This window comes from Pinus tabuliformis, chromosome 9 (assembly GCF_031772625.1).
Source record: "Pinus tabuliformis cultivar Carrire ecotype Pingquan chromosome 9, CPIR1, whole genome shotgun sequence".
Taxonomy (NCBI): Eukaryota; Viridiplantae; Streptophyta; class Pinopsida; order Pinales; family Pinaceae; genus Pinus; species Pinus tabuliformis.
This window is the reverse complement of record NC_142307.1, coordinates 1,331,403,710-1,331,430,531: the sequence shown is the minus strand read 5'-3', so window position 1 is coordinate 1,331,430,531 and position 26,822 is coordinate 1,331,403,710. Positions and strand designations below refer to the sequence as shown.

Below are 26,822 nucleotides of genomic sequence, written 5' to 3'. Positions count from 1 at the left end.
GCCTGTATCTGCATGCATATAGTTCTTTTGTGGCCCGATAGCTCCCGATAATATAAATGCACCCATTGCTCCTCTAATAGCTCTATCTGCTTCCTTATAGCTCTGCTTGTTCCTCTGTTGCTCTGATGGCTATCTGCGTCCTCTGTTAGCTCTGTTTGCTCCTGTACTTTGGCATATATGGTCCCCAAACGCTGTTTAAATGCATGCATATATATATATATATGAGTTCTGCTCCTCTTGACTCTATCTGTTCCTCTTGGCTCCGTTTGCTCCTCGAATATTGCCATATTGACATCAATGACAATCTGTGTCCAACATCATGAACTATCCTAACTTATAGGAATCTGTCCTAAATTTTTAGAACTCATCCTAACTTTTAGGAACTTATGCATGTTAGTTTTCATAGCATCGGATGTGTTCTAGCCTTGAAATTTTGTGAAGAGGCTAGAATATAGGAGATCTACAAAATCCAGAAATCGTTTCTGGAAATTCCACCTAGAAGTGTCTCAATTAGATTATTAACCGTTTTTTAAATATTTCCTAAATCTAAACTTAGGGAATATGATTAATTAATCAGAATTAATTGAGATAAGGTGAGAATCATCTAGAAATTCTCACGGATCAATCCAGAGATGATCCTAGCCATTGATTAAGTTTTAATATTGGTCGTGGTGCTCCAACAGTCGATTAGAAGAAGTTGATGTGATGATGGAGAAATCATCCAATGCAGATACTCAGTTGCCTAGGCAGTTCGATTTTCTCAGTAGCAGCAGCTCAATAAAAAAGATAGAGCCAAAGGGTGAGTAGCAGGTGGAAGAATAGAGTAGTAGCATTCCGGGAGGAAGATTTCCAATTCTCGGAAGAGGCAAAGGAAGGAAAGCCGAAATCTCTAGAGGGTCAACGTAAGCTTTACGCAAAGGGTGACACAGGGAGCTCAGCACAGAGGCTGGGGAAGCGATTTCGGAGGCAGAAAATAGTTGTGGGGTGAGAGAAAATTCTCACGATATTTTTGCTAGTATTTTCCTCAGATTAGATTGCTAGTTGGGCATCTAAATTATTGTACTCAGAATTGTTGTTGAAGATTAATAATAAAACCCTCATCTGTTGCACCGGTTTTCCCAAGTTGGGCTTTTACAGGGACAATTGTCCAAAAATAACTATGTCAAAATTATTGTGTGTGTGCTAGAATTTCTTATTTTCCAGTGTTTTATTTTCCACAGTAATTTTATGATGAAAATTGTAGTTGTGATTTTATTCGTTATTTGTCGTAGCAAATAAACTACATAATTAAATTTTGAGTTAGAAGAATAGTTTCCAGTAGCTGCAATAGATAAAATTTCACATGGTATCAGAACTTCATTGATCATTCGGAGAGCTCAAAAGAGAAAATAAGGAATTTCGCTGCTCAGTGTGGGAAGCAGGTCAAAATTCTCAAGGAGCAGCACGGTCGTTTTATCAGAAAGCCAAGTTACTTAAGGAAAACATATTTTTCTAAGAGAGGAGTAGAAAAATACGATTTTTCAAAACAAGTAATTCCAGATGCAGAGGGAGCAGCTCAGATTTTTCTTGTCGAGTAGATCTCTAGCTAGACGAAGAGGGTTTTTGCAGCAGTTCGCTAAAGCAAAGTCAACGTCACAGTGGAAAAGAGGAATAGCACACTAAATTCTTCAAGCATAGCCATGGACAGAAGTAACATTCAGGAGACTTCAGATTTGTCTTCCAGATTGGAAGACGAATTTGCTTGCTTAGCAGGATCAGCTTCACAGGGAGTCTAGTATATAGACAGTGGAGCATCAACTCACATGACAGGGGTTAGAAAATATTTCTCTAGCTACAAAGAGGAGCAAATGGACTTTCATATTACTATGGGAAAGAGAACGAAATGTACTCCAGTAGGGAGAAGTACCATAGATTTTCGGAGGGAGTCAGGAGCAAGCACCAGCACTACAAATGTATTGCATGTGCCAAGATTGGGTATGAACCTAATTTCAGTATCCCAGTTACAGGATAAGGGGTATGATATTCACTTTGTAGGGAAGAAAGTGTATGTCAAACACCCGATCTAGAAAAAGGTAAGAGAGCTAGAAAAAGGTAAGACAAATTGGAGTTCCAAGTAACAGATTGTACCAATTACAAATTGATTCTCCAATGGCACTAATAGGCAGTGACAGTAGCAGCGGGAAGGAGCTGAATGAGTTATGGCATAGGAGAATGGGTAATCTACACCAGGGAGCACTCAAGATGTTCAGAGAAACCATAACAGGGGTTCCAGAACTTTGCATGGAACACGATGATGTGTGCAGACTAAGGCGGCATTTCCAAGAAGTGATAGCAGAGTTGATGGTGTGTTAGGACTCATACATTCAGATATTTGCAGCCCGATGTCCACTAAAGCTCTCAACGGTGCCGAATATTTCGTCACCTTTATCGATGACCATTCCAGGAAAACCTGGATCTACTTCTTGAAGACCAAGGATGAGGTCTTCAATCGTTTCAGGGAGTTTAAAGCTCTCGTAGAGAATGCAACAGGGAAGAAGATCAAGGTGCTTCGCTCAGACAATGGTGGTGAATACATTGATAAGGACTTCACAATTTTTTGTGTGAAAGAAGGCATCAAGAGAGAATGGACATCTCCATATAATCCACAGCAGAATGGTGTAGCAGAGCGAAAAAACAGAACCATTGTTGGAGTTGCAAAGGCCATGTTATATGACCAGGATCTACCCAGATTTCTATGGGCAGAAGCATGTAACACGGCAGTATACATTCAAACAGGACTCCTCATAGAGCATTGGGGAAGAAAACGCCAGAAGGAGTCTTCACAGGGAAAAAGCCAGAAGTAAGCCACTTCAGAATTTTTGGCAGCATTTCTTATTGCCACGTGCCAGATGATAAAAGGACCAAACTAGATCAGACTGCAGAGAAGGGGTTCTTTGTTGGGTACAGCAAAACCTCAAAGGCATATAGAATCTACATTCCTAGCAATAGGAAGATTGTAGTAAGGCGAGACGTGAAGTTCATGGAGGACTAAGCTTTCAAGAGATCTCGTGAGATGCCTGCAGGTGATCAAAATCAGTCAGCAAAAGCTCCTTTAGTCCAGCAACAGGAACAACCAGTGGGACAGGCAGGAGGACAGTCACAAGGATCAAGTACTATGACCAGTACCAGTATTTCCTTAGGTGCAGGAAATCCAGGGAGTTCTCAGCAGATGGAGCAGCAGAGACAGGATGAGGAAGAGCTGGCAGAACCTTCCACGACTAATGGTCGAGCCATTAGAGAGGTTCGTCAAACACTGAGAGATGTCGAGGAGTTTATTGGAACTCCTAGGACGAACAAAAGACAGCGCAGACAACCTTACAAGTACCAAGCATTGGTGGCTCAGGTTGCAAAACCTTCCAGCTTTCAGGAGGTCGCACAGCATCAGGTGTGGGTTGATGCCATGGTAGAAGAGTATAGCTCTATCATGACGAATGATGTTTGGGACGTCGTGCCAAGGCTGGAAGACAAATCAGTGGTAGGTTCTAGATGGATCTATAAGATCAAATATGTGGCAGATGGCAATGTGGAAAAGTAAAAGGCTAGGTTCGTGGCAAAGGGGTATGCACAAAAAAAAGGGATAGATTATGAAGAGACCTTTGACCCAGTTGCCAGATACACTTCTATCTGGTCAGTTATATCTCTAGCAGCTCAAATGGGATGGCAGATTCACCAGATGGACGTCAAGACAACCTTCTTGAACAGAGAGATAGAGGAAGAAGTGTACATAGAACAACTAGAGGGCTTTGAGACTCATGAGAGGCACACTCATGTATGCAAATTGAAGAAATCTCTATACGACTCAAACAGGCTCCTAGGGCATGGTATGGTAGGATTGACAGCGACTTCCAATAAATGGGATTTGTCAAGAGTGACGCAGATCCCAACCTTTACTATTTGATGGTAGAGGATGAGCCACTCATTCTAGTTTTGTATGTGGATGATCTCTTTTTGACAGGATCATCAGGGCTCATAGAGGATTGCAAGAGGAACCTAGCAGAAGAATTTGACATGAATGATTTGGGGTTAATGTACTATTTTCTAGGATTGAAAGTGTGGCAGAAGGATGGGGAGATCTTCCTTGGGCAAAGAAAATACACTACAAATATTTTGAAGAGGTTCAGGATGCAGGATTGTAGACCCATGTCTACACCCATGATCACCAACTGGAAGAAGATAGATGCATCAGATGACAATGATGTCGACCCCACCCTGTATAGAAAACTTATTGGGTCTCTCATGTATTTGGTCAACATTAGACCAGATATCTGCTTCGTAGTCAATACCCTTAGTCAATTCATGGTAGATCCCAAGAGGGTACATTGGGCAGTAATGAGGAATATTCTGAGGAATGTTCGCAGCACAGTGGGGTATGGATTGAGATATACTCGAGAGGATGACGTCAAACTTTGTGGATACACAGATGCAAATTGGGCAGGCAGTTCAGTGGACAAGAAAAATACATCCGAGTACTACTTCAGTGTTGGATCAGGGATGATTTCTTGGTGTAGCAGGAAGCAGAAGTTGTTGAAATTTCTAAGTATTACCCGTTAGAAATTTTATTTGTATTCTTTGGTTTATTTCGCCTACTTGTTTAATTACTAACAAGTTATTTAACCATATAAACAATGAAATAAACACAATACCATCTCAACCATCTACAGATCAATAGCTGAAAGAAATGAACAAACACACAAGGGACACCGTTATTTTTGGACAATCGTCCCCAGAAAACCCCAACTTGGGAAAACTGGTGCAGCAGTTCTGAGGGTTTTATTATTAAGCAGTTTTTCTTGAGTACATTGGGTGCCAAGCTGGTTCACCCGACAGGGATAAAAAAAATCTGGCAATAATACCTCTTTTTGGAAGTAGATATTCTGAAACTCTGCCCCACGAAACCCTCTCAAGCACAATCTGAAACACTGCGTCAGCCGTCCTAGCCTCTGCGTCAACCTGAAACCCTCTGTGTCAACCCTCTGAGGCTCTGCGCCGCCTCTCTAGCCCTCTGAGGCTCTGCGCCGCATCTCTAGCCTCTGAGGCTTTGCGCCGCCTCTCTAGCCCTCTGCGTCACTTCAGCAGCCTCTGCGTGGCTCACGCAAGCCCTTCTGGCCTTTGCGCAGTCACTACTGGCCTCTGCTGTTGATTTAGGGTAGCATCAGATGTGCTCTAGCCACGAAAATTGGCGGAAAGGTTAATGCGCATGAGATCTCCAAGACCCATAAATGGTTTGGGTAGAATCTAATAAGTTTGGGAGATATTAAAATAATTAATATTTTTAATGGAGTCCCTAAGTCTAAACTTAGGGAAAATAAAATATTAATGTGAATTGATATAAAACTGAGTTAGAATGGTCCAAAAGTCATGGATCAAGCCAGATCTAATCTTAGTCGTTGATTAGGGACTTAATCTCGGTCATTGAATTGTCAACGAGAAAAGTATAAGAGGAGGTTTGAGGGTCACTTGGAGAACACAACGAGTTGATCAAAAATTTGATTTTCTAGGGCATGGCTTGCTGAGGAAATTGAAGGAGTGATCAAAGTTGCAGCTGAGGGGTAGTGAATGCAGTAGCAGAGAGGCAGAGATAGTACCGAGAGCATCAGCGCAGAAGCCAAGAGAGGGTTGACGCAGAGCCAGCTAGAGGCCACACAGAGCCAACCAGAGGCCACGCAGAGGCAACCAGGAGTTGCACAGAGCCTGAGGAGGGCCAATGTGGGAGACGCAAAGGCTCCAAAGGCTGATGCAGAGCCCCGAGAGGTTGACACTGGGCCAAATAGGCTGATGCTAGGCCAGAGAGGTTGACGCTGGGAGATTTCGTGTGGCGGATTGGGGTTGATATCTGTCTCCGACTGAGAGGTACTACTGCTAAGGGCATTCTCTATTGAATGAGTCATTTCTAGCACCCAGATTGTATTCTGAAACTGCTTAATAATAAAACCCTCAGATAGCTGCACCGGTTTTCCCGCATTGGGTTTTTCCGGGGACATTAGTCCAAAAATAACGGTATCACTTGTGTGCTTGTTTTTCGTTCAGTTGATGATATGTATATGTTGAAATTGTACTTATATTTATTTTCAGTATTTACATGGTAAATAACTTGTTAATTAACAGAACAAGTAGGAAGAAATAAATTAGAAAGTACAGGAAGGATTTCTAATAGTTAGACTTAGAAATTTCAACATGGTATCGTAGCGTGGTTGCAGATCACAAGATAACTGAGGGCATCAGTCGAACAGAGCAGCAGCAGCAGAAACAGTTGTCACGAGTGACAGAAGTTGTTCCTAGCGAAAAGGCAGCAAGAAAGGGGTGATGCAATCCCTGCATCATCAGTTTGAGCCGGGAAGAGGATCAGCGCAGTGGCAAAGAGGAGCAGACCTGACCTACATAGTGCCCGGTCATCTTTCGCAGTCAGGAAGGATTGACGTCCGTGGCCAGGAGGTGCGGATTTTGCAGGTGTCGGGATTGCGCAAAGCCTAGAGGCTCTAACCTTCAATTTGTTGGGGCATAGGAGGCTGTGGGTAAGTTGCGGAGTGAAGCTGGTGGGGTACTGTGGTCATAACAGTACCTAACAAGACAAGACCAAGGAGGAGGGAGTTGCTGCCGTGGATTTCTAGCAAAGAAATCTGGATCAGTGGTGCAACTACACTAACGATCGGAGTGGGGGCATCTCCACATTGGCAGAGGGGTTTCTAGGAGGGAAATCGAGGCTCAGAGGGAGTCACACTGAGAACTTCCAGGAGGGAAGTAGAGAGACTCGGAATAGTCAAAAGAGGAGCAGTGAAATGGTAGTGAATGGGGTAAGAGATCAGGACAGACTGGACGGAGCCTCAAACTTTGTAAGTCTGGAAGGCCAAGATCTTGTTCGCTCTAGACAAGAATCGTCTCAAGCACTTCGCCTTGAACACGATAGGGATCTCAGTTGACTTGGCTGAGAACGAAAAGTACGAGGAGGCAATGGCGAGGGCCAAGAGCATCATCCTTGACTGGGTCAAGGACCATGTACATATTGCCAAAAAGGACACGGCAAATGTGATGTGGGAGGCCCTGACGAAATAGTATCAGCATACTTCCGTGCAGAGGAAGATGCTACTAGAAAATCACCTGCAGTCATACCAGATGCAGAAGGGAGAACAGATAGACACCTTCCTCGGTCGATTGAAGGAGATCCGAGATCAGCTGACTTCCATAGGGGCCATGCCGGATGGGGAGATGTTGATGAGGACCGCATTGAACGCAGTCTCAAAGGATTGGGAGGTATTTGTCCAGAGCATACTGGGCAGGTCGACCCTTCTAAATTGGGAGGCACTGTGGGTAGCTCTTCGTCAAACAGAGATCAGAAGGCCAACGAAGGCGGGAAGTAGCGGCAAGAGGATCAGAATCAAGGACGAAGAGGAGGATGTTGCTCTAGCATCTGAGGGAAAGTAGGAGAAACGGAAGAAGGACCTCTCCAAGGTCAAATGCTTCCACTGTGGGGAACTAGGTCACTATGTGAGCCAATGTCCAAGGATGAAGAGCAAGGGAGAGGCTTCTGAAACCAAGGTTGGGCCAACAAGGGCGGAGAAAGAAGTGGAGACAGATGATTACTGTGCCATGAGTGCTCATACGCCACTTGAGAGGAAGTGGGGAGACATCGAGCTATAGTCAGACGGACTACAGGTGATGAGGGGCAGGATCCTTAAGGTACCCAACCTCTTGGATTATACCTTGCTATGGGAGCCCCGAAGAGGAGTAGCAGGATTGGCAGATGTCAGGAGAGACGGCAAATGGAGCGACAAAGGGAGCTACAGTGCAGGAGTCCCAGGACAGCGTGAGGCAGTAGTGTGAGATGCACAGAGTTGTTGCAGCAGCGCAGAGGTTAGAGAAGGAGCACTTATCAGTGACAGAGGGAGCTTCAGCATCGGGAGTGTCTCTAGCCTGACGAAGATGTTAGTGTTGGGAGATCACTTACTTACTTCTCAATAACTGAGTTGCAGTGCAGCAGTTAGCAGTGGCAATGCTATGGGCAACACGATGCAACATGATGAGAGGGGTTGCAGTGCAGATGCAGCAATGGTAGTGGCAGGGCCATGGGTAGCAATACATGATGCAGCAATGCGGAGGATGCCAGGCAACAGGCCTAGCATCAGCACAGGGACCGATGCCGAATGATCAGGGTGATGCTCAGTGAGGAGTATTATTAGAGCACAGTCCCCACTAATAGGGAGTGTTGATTTGGGGTAGCATCGGATGTGCTTTAGCCATGAAAATTCGTGGAAAGGCTAAAGCACATGAGATCTCCAAGACCCAGAAATGGTTTGGGCAGAATCTAACTAGTTTGGGAGATATTAAAATAATTAATTTTTTTAATGGAGTCCCTAATAAGTCTAAACTTAGGAAAAATAAAATATTAATGTGAATTAATATAAAATTGAGTTAGAATGGTCCAAAAGTCATGGATCAAGCCAGATCTAATCTTAGACGTTGATTAGGGACTTAATCTCGATCGTTGAATCGTCAACGAGAAAAGTATAAGAGGAGGTTTGAGGGTCACTTGGAGAACACACCAAAGGGGCAGTGAATGCAGTAGTAGAGAGACAAAGATAGTACTCGGAGCATCAACGCAGAAGCCAGGAGCGGGTTGACGCAGAGCCAGCTAAAGGCCACACAGAGCCACGCAGAGCCAGACAGGAGCTGCGTAGAGCCTGAGGAGAGCTAGCGTGGGAGACGCAGAGGCTCCAAACGCCGACGCAGAGGCCCAAGAAGGTGACACTGGGCCAAATAGGCTAACGCTAGGCCAAAGAGGCTGACGCTGGGAGATTTCGTGGGGCAGATTGGGGCTGATATCTGTCTCCAACTGAGAGGTACTACTGCCAAGGGCATTCTCTGTTGGGTGAGCCATTTCTGGCACCCAGATTGTATTCTGAAACTGCTTAATAATAAAACCCTCAGATAGTTGCACCGGTTTTCCTGCATTGGGTTTTTCTAGGGACATTAGTCCAAAAATAACAGTGTCAATTGTGTGCTCGTTTTTCCTTCAGTTGATGATCTGTATGTATTGAGACTGTACTTGTATTTATTTTCAGTATTTGCATGGCAAATAACTTGTTAATTAACAAAACAAGTAGGAAGAAATAAATCAGAAAGTACAGGAAGGATTTCTAACAGTTAGACTTAGAAATTTCAACATCTGCGTGGCTCCCTCTGGCTCTGTGTCTGCGTCTCTACCTCTGCGCTGGTCTTTCGGCACTATCTCTGCCTCTCTGCCTCGTACTCACTGCCCCTCGCTGCAATACTAATCATTGGTTCGATTTCTCTTAGCGAACCCCGCTCTAGAAAATCGAACTGACTGATCAATCTGGTGTATCTCCAACTGACTCTCAAACCTCCTCTTATACTTTTTCTGTTGAGTCTTCAACCGCTGAGATTACATCTCTAATCAACGGTTAAGATTAGATTTGGTTTTGATCCATGTCATTTAGAACCTTCTAACCCAGTTTTATATTAATAGTAAATATCCATTAATATTTTTATTTTCCTAAGTTTAGACTTAGGAACCCATTAAAAATATTAATTATTTTAATATCTCCTTCACCGGGTAGAATTTCCCCAAACCATTTCTGGGTCTTGGAGATCTCATGTGCTTTAGCCTCTCCACCAATTTTCATGGCTAGATCACATCCGATGCTACCCCAAATCAACAGAAGCCACTAGCACTGAGCTCTATAAAAACAGAGCATATGGCAACCAACATAGCTACATGCGAAGCTATATGGCTTCGGAAGCTACTAGTAAACTTGTTCAAGCAGAGGATGGATGCAACCAATGTCTATTGTGATAATCAGAGTTGCATAAAGCTCTCTGAGAATCGGGTGTTTCATGACAAGTCGAAGCACATTGATATTCGGTGTCACTTCATCAGAGATTGTGTACAACGTGGAGCAGTCCAGCTACAATATGTTCCCATAGAAGAGCAGGTGGCAGATATACTCACGAAAGCTCTAGGGAGTACTAAGTTCGTCTATTTTAGAGAACAGATGGGTATGGTCGAGAACCCATTTCAGTAGCAAGGGCAGGCTATTTAGGATGCTTCTTAGTTGCATTTGTTGCAGTTGCAGCAACAACAGATGAGAGGGAGTTGCAGTGTTGGTAGCAATATGGCAGGGTCAACCGCAGCACAAATGCAGTGTATATCAGAGTTGCACGGTGGTTGGTGGGCAGCAGCATCCAGACATCAACAGTGTGACAAGAGATGATACAAAGACAGGGTGCAACTATAGGAGGTGCAGTAGCACTAAAACACATTCCACGCTAAGAGGGAGTGTTAGGTTTTGTAGGCATTAGATGTGTTCTAGCCTTGAAATTTTGTGGAGAGGCTAGAATATAGGAGATCTCCAAAACCCAGAAATTGTTTCTAGAGATTCCACCTAGAAGTGTCTCAATTAGATTATTAACCGTTTTTTAAATATTTCTTAAGTCTAAACTTAGGGAATATGGTTAATTAATTAGTATTAATTGAGATAAGGTGAGAATCATCTAGTAACTCACACAGATCAATCCATAGATGATCCTAGCCATTGATTAAGTTTTAATCTTGGTCATTGGTGCTCCAATAGTGGATTATAAGAGGAAGTCGATGTGGTGATGGAAAAATCATCTAGTGCAGATACTCAGTTTCCCAGGCAATTCGATTTTCTCAGTAGCAGCAGAGAAGATAGAGCCATAGGGTGAGTAGCAGGTGGAAGAAGAGAGCAATAGCATTCCAAGAGGAAGATTTCCAATTCCCGGAAGAGGCAAAGGAAGGAAAGCCAAAATCTCTAGAGGGCCAGTGTAAGCTCTACGTAGAGGGTCACGCAGGGAGCTCAGCGCAAAGTGTGGGGAAGTGATTTCGGAGGAAGAAACTATCTGTGGGGTGAGAGAAAATTCTCATGATATTTTTGCCAGTGTTTTCCTCAGATTAGATTGCCAGCTGGGCATCTAAATTATTGTACTCAGAATTGCTACTGAAGATTAATAATAAAACCTTCATCTGCTGCACCAGTTTTCCCAAGTTGGGTTTTTCACAATTGTCCAAAAATAATCGTGTCAAAATTATTCTATGCTAGAATTTCTCAGTTTCCAGTATTTTATTTTCCGCAGTAATTTTATGGTGAAAATTGATGTTGTGATTTTATTTGTTATTTGCCATAGCAAATAACCTGCATAATTAAATTTTGAGTTAGAAGAATATTTTCTAGTCGATGCAATAGGTAAAATTTCACAATGCATACTAAGGAAAACTACTTCTTGGTCTCTTTGACTAAGGCACAAGTCAAAAAAGGACCTTTCTAGCTACTATTTTCAACAAGAGCAAGGTGGTTTAGCATGCACCAGGCTGATTATCGATACATGGTGGCCATCTATTGATTGCATAAAGAGATTAGAGGTTAGACACAGATGGGTTCCAACAGCTATCAGTACCACGTAGTAGTAGTTAAAGTAGATATTGGAAGTTGTGAACTTTTGATTTGGTTGTGGAATACAGGGATCCAGTTGGTTGATAGATCACTCAACTTCTCGATGAGCAGGGTTATGACAACGAGTGATCTAGTTTATTTTTGGGTTCACATGTGGAGGATCGTTGAGGCCTTCACCATATAACGAGGTAAGCTTCCCCTGTTGTTGCTAAAGATCGAGTCTAGTTGTAGGCCGGTATACTCTGAGCTTGATGATATGCCTTGGCAGGATATGTTTCATGGTTGTGGGTTCAGACCTTACAAATATTTTGACATTGGGGTTCCAGACGAGGACTCAGTATGAGCACGATGGGCAATCAGTTATGATTAGAGTGGCGCAGCGTCAACACGACAGTTTCTTTTTTAGATTAGTATGGGACCCTAACATTACAGGACTTAGTAGTTCAGCTACCATAGGGGATGAACTAGTCTGTATAGGGGTAGATAACTCAAATCTTCCATTGGACCTCAGTTTTACAAAGAGCAATTCGTTGATGTTATGGGGTGCCTCACTAGTATGGCAATATGTTTAGCGAGAGGTAGCCATGGTTAGCTCAGGCAGACGAGGATCCTTTTCTGCAAGAGTTGGATTGTACCTTATGGAGTTCAATCTTGAGGTGCATAGGATTAGTTTCCCAGTTGGGCAACTTCTCAAGCAGTTGATCAAGACTTTGCATTATCGGGGTGGTCTACTTATTGGCGGTATGCAGAGGGCTTATGGTGCCTATACCTTGCTGGACATTGAGTGGAGCAAGGAATGCTTTGCATTGATCAGAATGGTTTGGGACCCCAATATCGAGGGATTCATTCACGTTGGAGTAGTACAACAGCATGGAGTAACTTAGTGGTACATTCGGGACCCTAGTATTAGTTTTAGTTTGGATCAGCTTGTGATAAAATTGCTTGAGGACAAGCAATTTTGGGGAAGGAGGACCGTAATGTTCCCAATTTTGGATTACCTTGTGGTGCAGTTAGGAGAGATTTCCAGAGCTTACGTCAGCCAAGTCATAGGAGCGAGATTACACCGTTGGTGGGCTTGGAGGGTTTGGAGGATTTTTATGGGTGTGACATACCCAACCCCTCAAGTCATGTTGGAGGAATGGGGTATGAATATTTATTTATTTTTATTTTTTTTAAGCTACTTCGCATAGGTTTATCAGCTCGTCCTCAAAGCCTTACAACCAGAGCCATTACCTTGCGTGCAAACACACACACATATATATGCCTTTATCAGACCTCGTCGAAAGCAACGGCCCCCACTTCTGCATCAACCCAACGCTTTCAACATGGCTCCCTTATGCCTCCCAGGTGGGTCCTGCTGGACATGTCACCCCGCTTATTTTCTCCTGGCAATTCCTAAGCGCTTTCCTTGTTGCACCTTTCGATACTTCAAGGGTCAATCGATCAGGATGACCTATCATGTGGGGACATCTCCCACCAATGGGTTGTCAACCTCACTGCGGGCCCTACAACACACCCATCTTACGTCGGCTCGCTTCTCCCATCCTGACGATTTCCTAAGAGCAACCCTTTGCTAACTATCGGGGCCTCGCTTATGAGCTTACGTGTGCAGTGGGGTCATTGGTCACGCGACCTCCTTTCCATTGGTCCTCTACCTCGACCTTACTTGCCACCAAAGCCTATGCCACATCATCTCTATCCTTATACCCTAGCGTTCCTCCCTTTGCCCCTTCATTTACTGCTCTAGGCTAGAGCTTGCACGCTGACCTGGTCGTGGGTCCACCCCTCACCAATGGAAATGCGGTCGGGTTACATGCCTTGCCACAACAGTCATCATACATCACCCCTACTCTCTTATCCTGGTGATACGGTTAGACTTCACTCTTCAATCAGTCGACAAGGCACATGAAGGCTATGGACCACCCTACTACAGTTTGTCTCTTCCAATTGGCCCACGTGGTTGCAACACCACGTCAGCCCCAACGCTTCCATCCCGGTGATTCTCCTATCGCTCTCCCTTGCTAACTGTTGGGATCCCCTTGTCGGGCTTGCATGCATGGCGCTCTCCGCCAATGGGGTACAGGCTAACCAGTTAGGCAAGGACCCTTCTGGACACATCATCTCGACTGGCCCATCCCGACGTTTTCCTCCGTTTTCCTCCTTCATACCTCTGGGTGGGGACCATCAGGCAAACATGGCAATAGGGCCTCCTCTTGACCAATTACGTGCCCGTTGGGCTTCTATGGCAATTGACATCACTCCACCTGCTCTTGGCACCACCAAGCGAGGGATTCCAAGATGCATTGTTCGGTGGGCACCACCCCCAGCCAATGGTATACTTGTTGGGCTACATGTCATCCAGCTCATCTCGGCTGGCGTCATCCCGATAAATCCTTTTGCAATGCAATATAAGTCTCCAAAATAATATTTTCGGGTTGGGGGTTCCGGGCCATGCAATCATTTACTTGTCTAATCATGTTAAAGGGAAAATCAAGCGTGCCAATCAATGGCTACCATGGCTAGGGCTTGATCAAATAAAGGATAAGGTTCATCGGGTTTAATTGTAAGTGTAAGGCTTTCCCTCCTATGTTGCGTCGAGCTTGCTCTTGACTCTGCCATGGCTCGACCAAGGGAACCTCGCCAAGCCTTATGTGATGCACCTGCTCTGAATTTCACTAGCAATCGTGAGAGCTTGCACCAACTCATCATTTATCTCTTTGCGTTGGTCACTTCAACCATGACCCTACTATAGAGGTCCTATGAAGGTCAGCGCCAGCATTTGGCGTTGGCGGTGATGGTTTACTAAAGCACACAACAGTGCTACCCCTCCTGAGCTTGGGTGAAATCCACTCCAATGAGTTCCTGGCCCTCAATCATTCTCTGGATTGGAGCAGGGGAATCCCAAGCATGCGGGCGTAGGCGCTCTTGCAACAACTCTTTGCTGAGGATTTGCTATGAGCTTTGGAAGGGCACCACCTCCCCTATCACACACCAGGGGCTTCCTGTTTTGAAACAAACCTGCAAGTAGCACTATGGCACCAAGGGTTTCTAGGGCATTTGGCTATTGGCAAGGACATACAATCCTCATCACTAGAGCCCCTGAGGCGAGAATGGAGGCTGCTTAAAAAATGCAAGGCTGAGACACCCTTGATGTAGGGATAAGAGTCTTTAAGGTTGCAAGAGGGAGTTGCCCTCAACGTCAGCACATAGCTCACATGTTGGTGCACAGTTCAACAACTATTATAAGTTGTATATGTGCATAAAATTCTACAGATGCGGACCCTGTCAACAAGCTTCCTCTATCTAACAATTATTCATTAATAAAAGAGGTTCTTATGCCAATATTTGTCGTATTCTTTGTTCAGATCTTTGTAGAACTTTCTAGAGTCTTCGAGGCTTCACTGTATATGTTATTATTTGGTTACAATACAGCACATTCAAATCTTTCTTAAGCACACCATTTCAACTCAAAAATGTAACCTAATCTTGCTTATTAAGTGTAGACATCACATCTTATATCATTTATAATCTTAAGGAAAAATTGCAGTCAACGTTTATCTATGAGAGATATGAGCCTTTCATGCACCCAATAGGGATGCAAAGTTAGAACAAATCCAAGAACAGATCCTAGGTCATTCAAGCCTACGAAATAGTCCCTTGCACAATGTTAATAGTTATACGAGCCTACAACAACCAGAATTATGCCTTTATAACGTGAATGGCTCCTTGTGTCGCTTACAGTCAAGAAAATGCAAACATATTATTTGCAGGAAACTTTGGCTGAGAATCATAGATAGGGTCAGCGCATGAATCATAACTTCATTGTTGCAGCGGACTTTGATGCAAAAAGGAGAACGGGTGAACCTCTATCTTCAACGTCTTCAGGACACTAGGGACCAGCTTGCTGCAGTGGGGTCCACTCCTCAGCGAACCGCGATGGTGAGGATAGCCCTGAATGGAGTCTCGGATGAATGGCAAATTTTCGTCCAAAGCATATTGGGCAGAGACAAACTACCTTCATGGGAGGAGATGTGGGTGGCTCTTCAACTGGAAGAGTTAAGGAGGGACCTAGTGAAGGTCAACCTCAGTGGCAGCAGTGGGAGTGGCACGAAGACGAAGGAGGAGGAGGAGAACGTAGCTCTAGCATCGAAGGGACAGCAAAAGCCGAAGCGAAATAAGGACATTTCGAAGGTGAAATGTTTCAGTTATGGCACGATGGGCCACTATGCATCCCAATGTCCCTTGAAGAAAAAGGATAAGGATGAGAAACATGACCCTAAGGCTGCTTCAGCAAAGATTGACGAGAAAGAGTATGCCATGAGTGCCCACGCATCTCCAAGAGGGAGATGGGGCGACATTGAGCTGTAGTCGAGAGGACTACATGTGAGCAGGATCCTTGAGGAGTCCACCTCTTGGATCAATTCCTTGCTACAGGAGCCCAAGATTCAACAGTAGCGAGATGGACTTAGTGCCAGATGATGTAGTGGAATGTTTAGAGGGCAGATGCAATAGATGGAGACCAGAGATTCATCAGGATAGAGCAAGGTTGGCAACATCGCAGTTGGCATAGTGTAGGAGTCAGCAACAGTGCAGAAGATACAAAGGGTCAAAATCAACAGCAGTCAGATTCCAACATTCATTGTATTATGTTGAACATAGTTAAGTTCAACTAATTTTGGATGTTTTTCAGTTGTTTCTCTCAGCAACTGAGTTTCAGTATGGATGCAGTGTTAGCAGTGGTAGTGCTAGCAGCATAGCAGATACGGCGCTTGAGAGGGAGTTGTAGTACAAATGCAACAATGGCAGTGGCAATGTCATGGGTAGTAGTACAGTAGCAGCAACAACACAGCGTTGGTGGCAGTAACAGTGCGGAAAGGGAGATGCAGTTGGGCATTGTTGCTAGAGCACTTTCCTCGCTAAGAGGGAGAGTTAGTTTTTGGTAGCATCGGAAGTGCTCTACCCTTGAAAATTGGCGGAAAGGCTAAGGCACATGAGTTCTAAAGAACACAGAAACCGTTTGGTGAAATTCCACCCGGATTGTAATTTATTATGATAATTAATATTTTTAATGGGGTTCCTAAGTTTAAACTTAGGAAAATTAAAATATTAATGGGTATTAATCAAAATATGGGTGAGAATGATCTAGAAGGCGGATCAAGTCATGTTTTAATCCTAACCGTTGATTAGAGACTTAATCTCGACGGTTAAAGACTCAACAGGAAAAGTATAAAATGGAGGCTTGGGGTTCATTTGGAAACACACACAGAGAGAACGAATTGATCAAGAATTCGATTTATAGGGCAGGGTTTGCTAAGGATTTCGAATTAAGTGATCATTCTGCAACAGAAGGGTAGCGAGAATCCGGGAGGAGGACTTTCTGGAGAATACAGACAGAGAGGCGGAGAGAGTCAGCAGAGCAGAAAAGTTGTCTGTCTCGCAAAAGCCGGAACTACCAGGAGCAACTGGAACAGCCGGGAAAGCTGACACAGAGGGCAGAAGCTAGAACTACCAAGAACTACGGAGAAAGCTGACGCAGAGGGCAAAAGCCGAAACTGCCGAGATAGCTGACGCAGAGGACAGAAGCCGGAACTACCGGAACAGCCAGGAAAGCTAACGCGGAGGGCAGAAGAGGTGAAGCAGAAATAGCCGGGGTTAGCTAGTCTTGTGCCGGATTAGCCAGAATTCTTCTGGGTAAAGTGAGGTAAAACTCACTCAGATTTTCCGCCAGTATTTTCTCTGTAAAGGATTGCTAGATGAGCATCCTAGATATGTATTCAAATATTTCTCCTGCATAATAATAAACCCTCAGAACTATTGCACTGGTTTTCCGGCATTGCGTTTTTCCGAGGACTATTGTGTCCAAAAATAAGTTTGTCCTATGTATCTTGTTCTTTGCTCTGTTTTTTGTTTCATGAGATCAAATATTAAATTAGTGTAGGCTACAGAAGTAATTTGCTTCAGTATTCAGAAGAATAACTTGATGAATGTAATTTAAGATCAAGTAGGTGAAGTAGATTCAGATTTGCTGCAGTAGGGGTTCCTTCGACTCTAGGAATTTTCACATTCAAATCTCCACCCAACTGTAGACAAGTTGCATCCAATCTACTTGTAGCTATCACCCCCGAGCCATATTCCAAGGGTCTGAGATGGTCTTTCTCAAGGGAATGAACACCAATCTACCAGCTGAAACAAGGACTCTGGAGGTTCGTCTTCCTCCACCCACCAACTTCTCAACAGTTTACCAATGCACAGGAAATTCTGGAGGTCGCCTACCTCTACCCTCCATCTATCTAATGAAAGACAAACAATACTCAGAGAAAACCATAGGCTTGTTGCCTCTCCTCTCTTTTGCGCTGTCTCTTGCAGTTCGATTCTCCTTCTACAAAATTCGAGCTCTTTCTGCGCACTCCAATCTGAATCTCCCTTCTTGAATGAATGAGAATGAGTCCTCCTATCCCCATCTTCTTCCTCTCCTTCTGTTTTTTTGTTGTTGCGCAGTTCCATACCAGCATTTTGTCTCTCATTAATTTTCCTGTCCTTTTGTTGTTTGTTTGCCTTGTTGTGGTTTCCAACCCTGCATGGGCTTGTCCCTAGTGTTGCAGCGCAATTACTTTCCTACAACAGTCTCATTCCATAGACCATCCTTGTGCATTCAATGCTCAAAAACCATCCTTTAATGGTTGTCATATATTTCATATGTTTCCTTCCTTTAGCAAGTAAGTTGAATTTCCCAAACAATTTGACATCCCCCAGACCTCTTGGAATCTATGTCCCTTACTTAGCCCATTTAATTTTTAAAATTCAATTACATGATGAGATTGCATAGCCAAATCGAGTCATTCATGGTTGGGTTGTTACAATGGGGTCCAACAACGATTGCTTGCCATATTTTATCATCAGGATCAGTTCCCCACAGTTTGGTCTTGGTTCCGTTGCATTTTGACAATTTCCATAAAACAGAGTTATTAACAGACATCTTTTAATTAATTGCGCTTTAGGTGTTGCTTTTAGGTTGATTATTTGGAGAAACATCTTAGTGTAATAGCTCGTTCGAATTAAGATGAAAAGATGTACAAGATAGGATGATAAAATGGGGCTTTGGGAGGTCGGTGTGATCATGGTGGTAGTTTAAGCATTTTCTGGAGATAGAAGTGACTTTAATTAGTAATAAAAAGTCACTTATTAAATAAAAGGAGAAAAAGAGTTTTTATCTAATGGGTAAATAAAAAAGGGCAAAAGTCACTTGGAGAAGAGGAGGAAAATACACTAAATGGCTTATTAATAAAAGATTTCTAGAAGATTGGAGAAGATTCGGTAAAATCTTATAAAAGGGGAGAAAAGGCCATTTCTCTAGCATTTTGATTTGTGATTATCTTTTGATGATTGATTGGGGCTCAAGCGAGCCTAGCATGAGGGTTTGGGGCGAAGCTCTCTAACTGGTTCCAGTGGACTTCGAGTGCCCACCCTCGCTGGTTCTCTGTTGCTTTCGGTGGATTTCGAGTGCCACCCTAATTGGCTTGCGGGAAGATCACTCAAATCCTCCATTCATATTTAATTTGCGGGTAGCTTTCAAGGATTGAATTCATCAGCATTTTGGGACCGTATTGCTGAAGACAAATTGTATTTGTTGGGGCTGAATTTATCTGCTAGTGCCGAGTTTATTTGTCGGAGCCCAATTTATTTGTTGGGCCGAATTTATCTGTTGGGGACGAGTTTATTTGCCGGAGTGCAGCTTATTTGTTGGAGCCGAGTTTATTTGCCAGAGCCCAATTTATTTGTTGGGGCCGAGTTTATTTGCTGGAGCCCAGTTTATTTGTTGGGGCCAAGTTTATTTACCACAGCCCAGTTAATCTATTTGGGCCGAGTTTATTTTTTGCATAGAGTTTATTTGTTGGAGCCCAGTTAATTTGATGGGGCAGAATTTATCTACTAGGGTTGAGTTTATTTATTGGGTCGAGTTTATTTGTCAGAGCCCAGTGTATTTGCTAGGGCCGAATCCATGTTTAATTGCTAGAGCCAATTTTATTGCTGAGGCTGAGTTATCTTTCCAGAGAGGTTGAGTTTATTGTTGGGGGTCAAATTGCTTGTTCAGGTGGAGGCCAAATTCATCATTCTAGGAGGGCCGAGTAGCTGTCAGCTACAGCAGTGCCAAATTGATTGAGTTATTTGTCAAAGTGGTATTCAGGTTCTCAATATTCTAATAAAATTATTGCTTTGCCCTTGCAATATTCTTGTTGTACATGTCATTTACTTTGCTCACCAAGTGTTTGTGAAAATGTTTGTCTACTAAATGTTTGACAAAAGTCCCCAAAGAAAATTTTGAAATTTTGTTGAAGTAAAATAGCATATTTTCACAAACGGGACATTACAGTGGAAAGGCTAGAGGTTCAATGTCTACCAAAATATGACTGAAAACACAATTTCCAGTTGACTAGAAATTGAATTTTAGATTTTTGGGTGAAATATCAATATATTTAAATACCCAGAAAATTCTAGATTTATATAATGCGATTAATATTGGCTGGAAATTAAATAAGGCTACACTTAAAAGGTGAAAATATTATTTTTAAAACAATTTAGAGTATTATACAAAGTTCTAGGGTAAGATAACTTACTTGTATAGCTGTAGAACTAGCTGTAGATAACTATAAATTGCAGATTTGATGAGATACAGCCTTGTAAACCTACAGATCTGCAATATAGGTGGCTAGATACAAGTGTAAAATGCTGGGTGATAAAAACTTGTAACAAATATTGACTAGATATATCAATTATGACATTTATTTTCAAGAATTAAGATCGTTAAAATTGTGTAACAGTAAAAACCAGCAAGCAGACTTCCAAATCTAATTGCAGAAAATAAAAATAAATTTGGATTTTTTGAATTTAAAGTGATTGTTGCGATATACCTGTGTCCCTTAGAGTCTCACCTCTTGTCAGAGTTGTAAGTAACTACCCTCTCAAATCACTATGGTGGCTTTGATCAAGGGAGAGTTTGGGCCTTTTAGAAATTGCCCTCACTTTTGCTTAACTCCTTTTAATTCTTTTGAATCTCCCGAGGAGTGACATTTCCTTAGAATGGAGCCTCAACCTTCATCACTTGTGTGCAGTAAAATATGAAATCCAAAAGACTACTGAAGCTTTCTCATGAAATAGTTTAATAACTTGGATTAACTCTACCAGCAAAACAAAACAAAAAAGCAAGTGGGATTTTCCCCTAATTGTTCCTCTCCACATAACTATGTAGTTCCTCAATGGCAAGGAGCGTTAATCTTGAGATAATTTTATTTATCATTCAAAGGAATTAGAATTAAAATGCTCAAATCACACAACAAGAGAAAAAATAGAAACAAGATGCACTCCACCAATGTACAAAAGTACATAGGGGTTTGCAATAAAATGAGCTCTTTATTGTGATAGCACCTGTCTCAAATGAACAACAACAATTTAGAAATGAGGAGAGCCTAGCTTTTATTCAAAAAATTATAATGGCTAGTTAACAGCTAGCTAACAGCTAATTTGACTCTTCCTCAATAAAATATTTACTAGTCATCCACAAGTCAGAGACTTAGTAAATTAACTCATAAAATACCACAATATAATTTTTAATATACCCACTAGGGAGTCGACTTGGACAAATTTCCACAATTTAGTTCAAGATTCTCTTTGTTCATGGTTCATTGTTCAACTAATTGGTCCATCGAGTCTCCAACAGCTAGTTAGACCCTCTAACGGCTAGTTGACTTCACCATTGGCTAATTTTTACTTGATTTTTCCCTTTAGTAATTCAACTTAGCCACATGGAAATTGACTCCCCAACACCCTTGACATTTTGACAATTCCAAAACCTAGGTTCTACTTTACTGGTCCTAATATGTACTAGGTATCTCTCTGATTTTCCACATCACCAAGGGCATTGCCACATCATCACCCCGTATGCCATGTCATCATACCCTTGTGTTAGTTTTGTAATGCCATTGTTGATCTCTGAAATTTGACACATGGGTTTTGTTTGTCTCTTCATGCTAATCACTTTTGACATAATGCATGTATGATTCTGCCCAACGCTTTGTTTGTTTTGCCCCCCTGGAAAATTTTCCTAACCTATTGACCAAATTTGACCAAGTGGTAACTAGCCATTGGATGTCTGGATCTAGAAAATTCCACGTGACATGGAACCCATTCATCATGCTTACAATCTGAGACTAGGTTGACCTTTTGACCACCAAGACCATTTTGCATTGGGAACCATGAATTGTCTTGGGAAACATGAATAATGTCAAAAGATACTGCTATGCTTTGAGAGTTATCATGAGGAATATTGCACCAAAGCCAAGGTCACATACAGACTCGATAGACTCTAACCATGTGGAATGACATAGGTGCACCTTGACGTGGGCCACACTGACCCATACACTAGTGATCATTTTTACAAATGTAGGTTCCCATAAAACCATAAGGTCACAAGATAGTTCACCTAAAAGCCCTCCAATCCAGTTAGGGACGAGTGCTTACGTGAAGTTATCAAAAGACAAAGCATGGTTCAACCAAACAACTAAATACATACTCAAACTGACCAAACACAAGTCTAGGATGAAAAATACAAGGTTTCACATGGTTTTTACATGCATTTTGACTTGTGACATTGCACTTACACTGGTGGTAAATGCTACACTAAAACAATGTATGTAACCCTGCTAACAATAGGGGTTACAAAACCCATTATAAAATGGTCTACGCTAGTTACAATATTGTGATCATCATCATGTAGGCATATGTTGAGATACACAATCTCACAAAAGTGGATACTTATGACTCCAAATACAAAGTGTAATAGCATAGATCTATCTTATCTCCAAATCTAATCTATTAAGCACTTAAAGTGTAGTAGCATAGATCTATCTTATCTCCAAATCTAATCTATTAAGCACTTAAAAGGTACTAAAAAAATCCAAAATGCAAATCTCAATCTTAATGCACTTTCATATGCTATTTATTTAATAAGTATTGAGGTTTGCATCTCAATTTTTATGCACATGCATGTCCAACAAAATCTCCCACAGGGCAAAATTCTTTTGACCCCAGAAAATTGTAATACCTTCAAAATAACGCTAGAGAGGCACTTCGGGAAGAAGAAAAATACAATTCATAGTGCTCATAGTCATGAATTAACACATTTAATTCAATGTGCACTTGCAAAGTGCAAAAGAGCAAAAATTAACAAGTCTGAAACAAATTACTTTCCAGTTAATGCTTGGTTTGACAAGGAATGCAAAAAGGCAAGGAAAATGTGGAAAGAGTCAAACAAGGATAACATAAAGCTCAAAGCTTACAAGCAATTATTAAGCAAGAAAAAAGCTAATTTCATGGCTTTGAGGAGGGACGAACTAATATTCCTTGGGAAAAATAATCCCAAATTATTTTGGAAGGAACTCCAACTGAAAAAGATGCAAATTGGAAATAATATTACAGCTTCTAAATGGTTTGACTATGCAAGACAACTCTATGAGCAGGTTCCCAAGGTTGATCCTCCTCCCTTGGTCAACATTGATACTGAACTCTTCACGGTACAAGAGGTAGAGATGGGTATCAAGAAGTTGGGTGTTGGAAAAGCAAAAGACTTAGCTAAACTCCAAGCCGAATATCTAAAGTGGGGCTCAAAAATTCTTGCATCTCACATTACAAAAATCTTCAACAACATCATACAACAAGGGCTCCCCACAGATTGGACAACTAGTCTGGCAATACCTCTTTTCAAGAGCGGTGACGTCAATAATCCCTCCAATTATAGGACCATCATGATAAACCCTTTGTTTGCAAAGCTATTTGGAAGCGTGCTAGAAAACAAAATTAGCAAGTGGGCAGAAGAAAGAGATAAGCGTGCTAAAGGGCAAGCAGGTTTTAGACCTAAACATTCCACAGTTGATCATTGTATAACTTTAAGGCACATCATCAAAAAATGTGGGAGAAAAAGGAAGAAGTCTTCTATTGCTTTGTTGATTTCAGAAAAGTATTTGACTCGGTTCCTAGGGATAAGCTTTGGCACAGAATGGAGGAACTTGGGGTTCCTAAACATTTGAGAGCAGTTGTGCATAGGCTGTATGAAGAGGTGAGAGTCAAAATTAGAACTTCAACAAGCATTTCTAAAAGTTTTAAAGCGATATCGGGGTCAAGCAAGGTTGCCCACTGTCTCCTACCCTTTTTGGTTTATATATCGACAAGCTTGAGGAGTGGTTAAATTCACAAGGGGTTGATGGTATCTATTTAGCCAAGTTTGTTGTAAGGCTTCTTTTGTATGCAGATGACCTTATTCTTATTGCTAAATCGGCTCTTGGTTTGCAAGAGCACTTACTATCCCTTGAGCATTTTTGTACAACTGTGGGGATGCAAGTTAATATCAGCAAAACGAAAGTAGTGGTCTTCTCTAAGAAAAGAAAACATAACCAGCATAAGTTTTACTTTGAAGGCAACATTCTGGAAGAAGTTGTGGACTACAAATACCTTAGAATTGACTTCAACAAAAATCTAAGCTGGAATGGTTGTAGAAAGAAAAGAACTTTGGGGGGTTGGAAAGCATATTATGCTTTTCAAAATAGGTGTAGAAAGGCAGAGTTATGGGACTGAAACGCCACTCAAACTCTTTTTGGGCTTCTAGTGATTCCGGTAATTCTATATGGTTGTGAACTATGGGCCAGCAGTACATCCGACATGCAGTGGAGACAAATTGAGAAAATTCAGAAGCGTTTGATTACAAACAAATTTAAGATTAAAAGTGCAGTTCCTTACGATATCTTGCTAAGTGAAACAAGGACCGCTCCTATTGAAGCAATTGCTATGGTGCGAGTTGTAAGGTATTTATAAAAAATTGAGCAAATGGAAGAGGGTAGATGGCCTAAGGTTGTCTTTAATGATAGACTGTGCAAGAGCAAAAGACCTTGGATGCAACAAAACAACAAATGGTTTAGTAAATGGGGTATTTGCTTGAACGTGTGTCCCATAAACAGCAAAGAGATAAAATCTTTTGTTATGGAAAAGTTCCACAAGCATATTTGGGACAAGGAGCTAGGAAGAAAGAAAAATTACTATATTGAAGTGTTTAATCCCACTCATAATCATCAACCAAAGGCATACATAGAGGCCAATATCTCTTGGAGAGCCAAAATTCGCATTGCTCAATTAAAGACTAATTCTCATCAACTACGTTGTGAAATAGGGCACTGGAAGAGGCCAAAGGAAATGTGGGAGGAAAGAGTATGCATTTTTTGTTCTTCCGGAAAAGTGGAAACAGAAAAACATTTCATTTTAGAATGTGAGGCTTTCAAAGACAACAGGGAAAGTTATGCAGATACGCTGGCAGCTAGCTCTTGGGATAATCTATTTAGCGAGAGGTTTGTCGATAAGCTGGGAGCATTTATTTTGAAGCTTCACAGAAAAAGGGTCAAAACATCAAGCAGATGAAGAAACAATCTGTCCCATAGGCTATCTTTAGCCTCGTGAACGTTAAAAATAATTTATGTACTATTTAATAAGCGTAATAAGCGTTGAGGTTTGCACCTGGCCTTTTTCAATCCATCTTTTTGCATAATAGATCCAACATTAAGATGGATCCATGCCAGTTTATTTATAGTTTTTTAAATATGGTAATTGAAATAAATAATGTGGGGTTTAGTTTTACAGTTTTTTAAATATGGTAATTGAAATAAATAATATGTGGGGTTTAGTTTTACATTGCGGTCACTAAAAAATATAGTATTGGTTCTTTTACACAGGCACACATGCCCTTCGCATAAACACGTGGAATTCCCCACCCGCACAACAAAGCAATTAAGTGTCATAAACAAAAGACAACATGCAGGGAAGGCGGTGAAATTAAGTGTCATAAGCAAAAGGTAACATCGTCAACTGTGGGTCGGGAAGGCAATGGTACAGCCAAACAGACCCCAAAACTAACAAAAGATAATATGGAAGCCTGAACAACCATAAAACAAATTACTTTCTGCTCTGTCAAAAATAAATACTGGTATGAGACCAGTCAATTTGGAGTGAAGCTCCCAAAATGTGCATTGAACAAAATACACACTCACCAAGAGCCTGAGAGACCGTCTACAAGACCATTGACTCGATCCCCAGTGAGGCAACTACTCTCCATTATCTCCTCCGCAACAGCACCGTCAATTGCTTGCAAAGCTGCCAAGGCATTACTCTGTATTTGTATTGGACCTCTATGCATACCCTCTCCTTTCACAGCACTCAGATCCTTTTCAAAGACTTTGACCTCAAAGCAGTCACATTTATTCTTGAGAGCAAGGGCCAGTACCAGGCCACCAATTCCACCTCCTGCTATCAGAATCCTTAGAGGCTTTCTTCTCTCCCCTAATTCCTTCACTCCTGCAGAGTCATCGATTGGCCCACAGATTACCCTAGTACTTCTCCAACAAACCCTTTCTGTCTTTCTGTATTTCAGGACTACACTAGAACACTGTTCTCTGAGCACATTGACATTTTTATCTGACAAAAAAACCGGGATTTTGAGATTGTAATCCGACATCTTACACATATAGAAATGGGCCATCCCTTGTACAGTGGCTATATGTGTTACTGTAGAATATGCCTTTAAAGCTGTAACTTGAGCCAGATACATAGATATGCCGGAGCACACGAGTGGATGACTCCAAAACCGAAGTTGACACGACCTCCCACTTCACTTTCTCTTCAATGGGTTCCGAAAACAAACCCTTCAGTGCTTTCCAGTTGAATTCAAGAATCAATCTGTGAGTAGGAGATCATCGGGCTCTGGCCTAGGCCTACTGTATGTTAAAAATTAAAATGTGTTATCGGGAAGGCACAAAAATCGAAACCTGACTCGACCTCACTCTCGTACTGAAGGCTAGACTAAATGGTAGTATTTTACAAATATAATGCTCTCCCATGTGAATAGGAGTGTAACATGGGTCGGCCTAACAATCAATAATGCTCTCCCATGTGAATAGGAGTGTAACATGGGTCGGCCTAACATAGGAGTGTAACATGGGTCGGCCTAACAATCAATAATGCTCTCCTATGTGAATAGGAGTGTAACATGGGTCGGCCTAACAATCAATCTTTTCCCGTAGTGCTATGTGGGCCTCCATCCTGCGAGAAACAGAAAGTGACAAGAACCAGAACAGTATGCATTTGCTAGAAGGTACCAATTAAATAAATAAAAGCAACCTCTTAAAACCTTATTGCCTTCATACAAACTCGATGATCAGCAATTGACCCTGTATTTTCTTCACGTGATTACATCACATTTATTTCAACAATACAATCCGAATATTACTCTAGTGGTACTCATCAAGCTCTATGTTGTATGTACGA

The 26,822-nt window shown here is 42.0% G+C and overlaps 1 protein-coding gene across 5 annotated transcripts in view; it reads right to left on the bottom strand.

Moving 5' to 3' along the window:
• Positions 1–26,451, bottom strand: part of LOC149153430 (zeaxanthin epoxidase, chloroplastic-like) — a 230,511-nt gene extending 204,060 nt beyond the window's left edge. For 2 of the 5 annotated variants that reach the window (XM_089440861.1, XM_089440860.1), the window contains exons 1-2: positions 25,550–25,679; positions 20,081–20,556 (exon numbers count right to left, since the gene is read on the bottom strand). Coding sequence is in view for 2 of the 5 variants with exons in the window: in XM_089440860.1 (XP_089296986.1) it covers position 20,081 (1 nt within the window). In the remaining 3 variants the exon portion in view is untranslated. Of the gene's footprint in view, positions 1–20,080; positions 20,557–25,549 lie in introns of all 5 variants that reach the window. The other 3 variants (XR_016262920.1, XM_089440859.1, XM_089440862.1) reach the window with 3 other exon arrangements.
• Between the last annotated feature and the right edge of the window lie 371 nt (positions 26,452–26,822).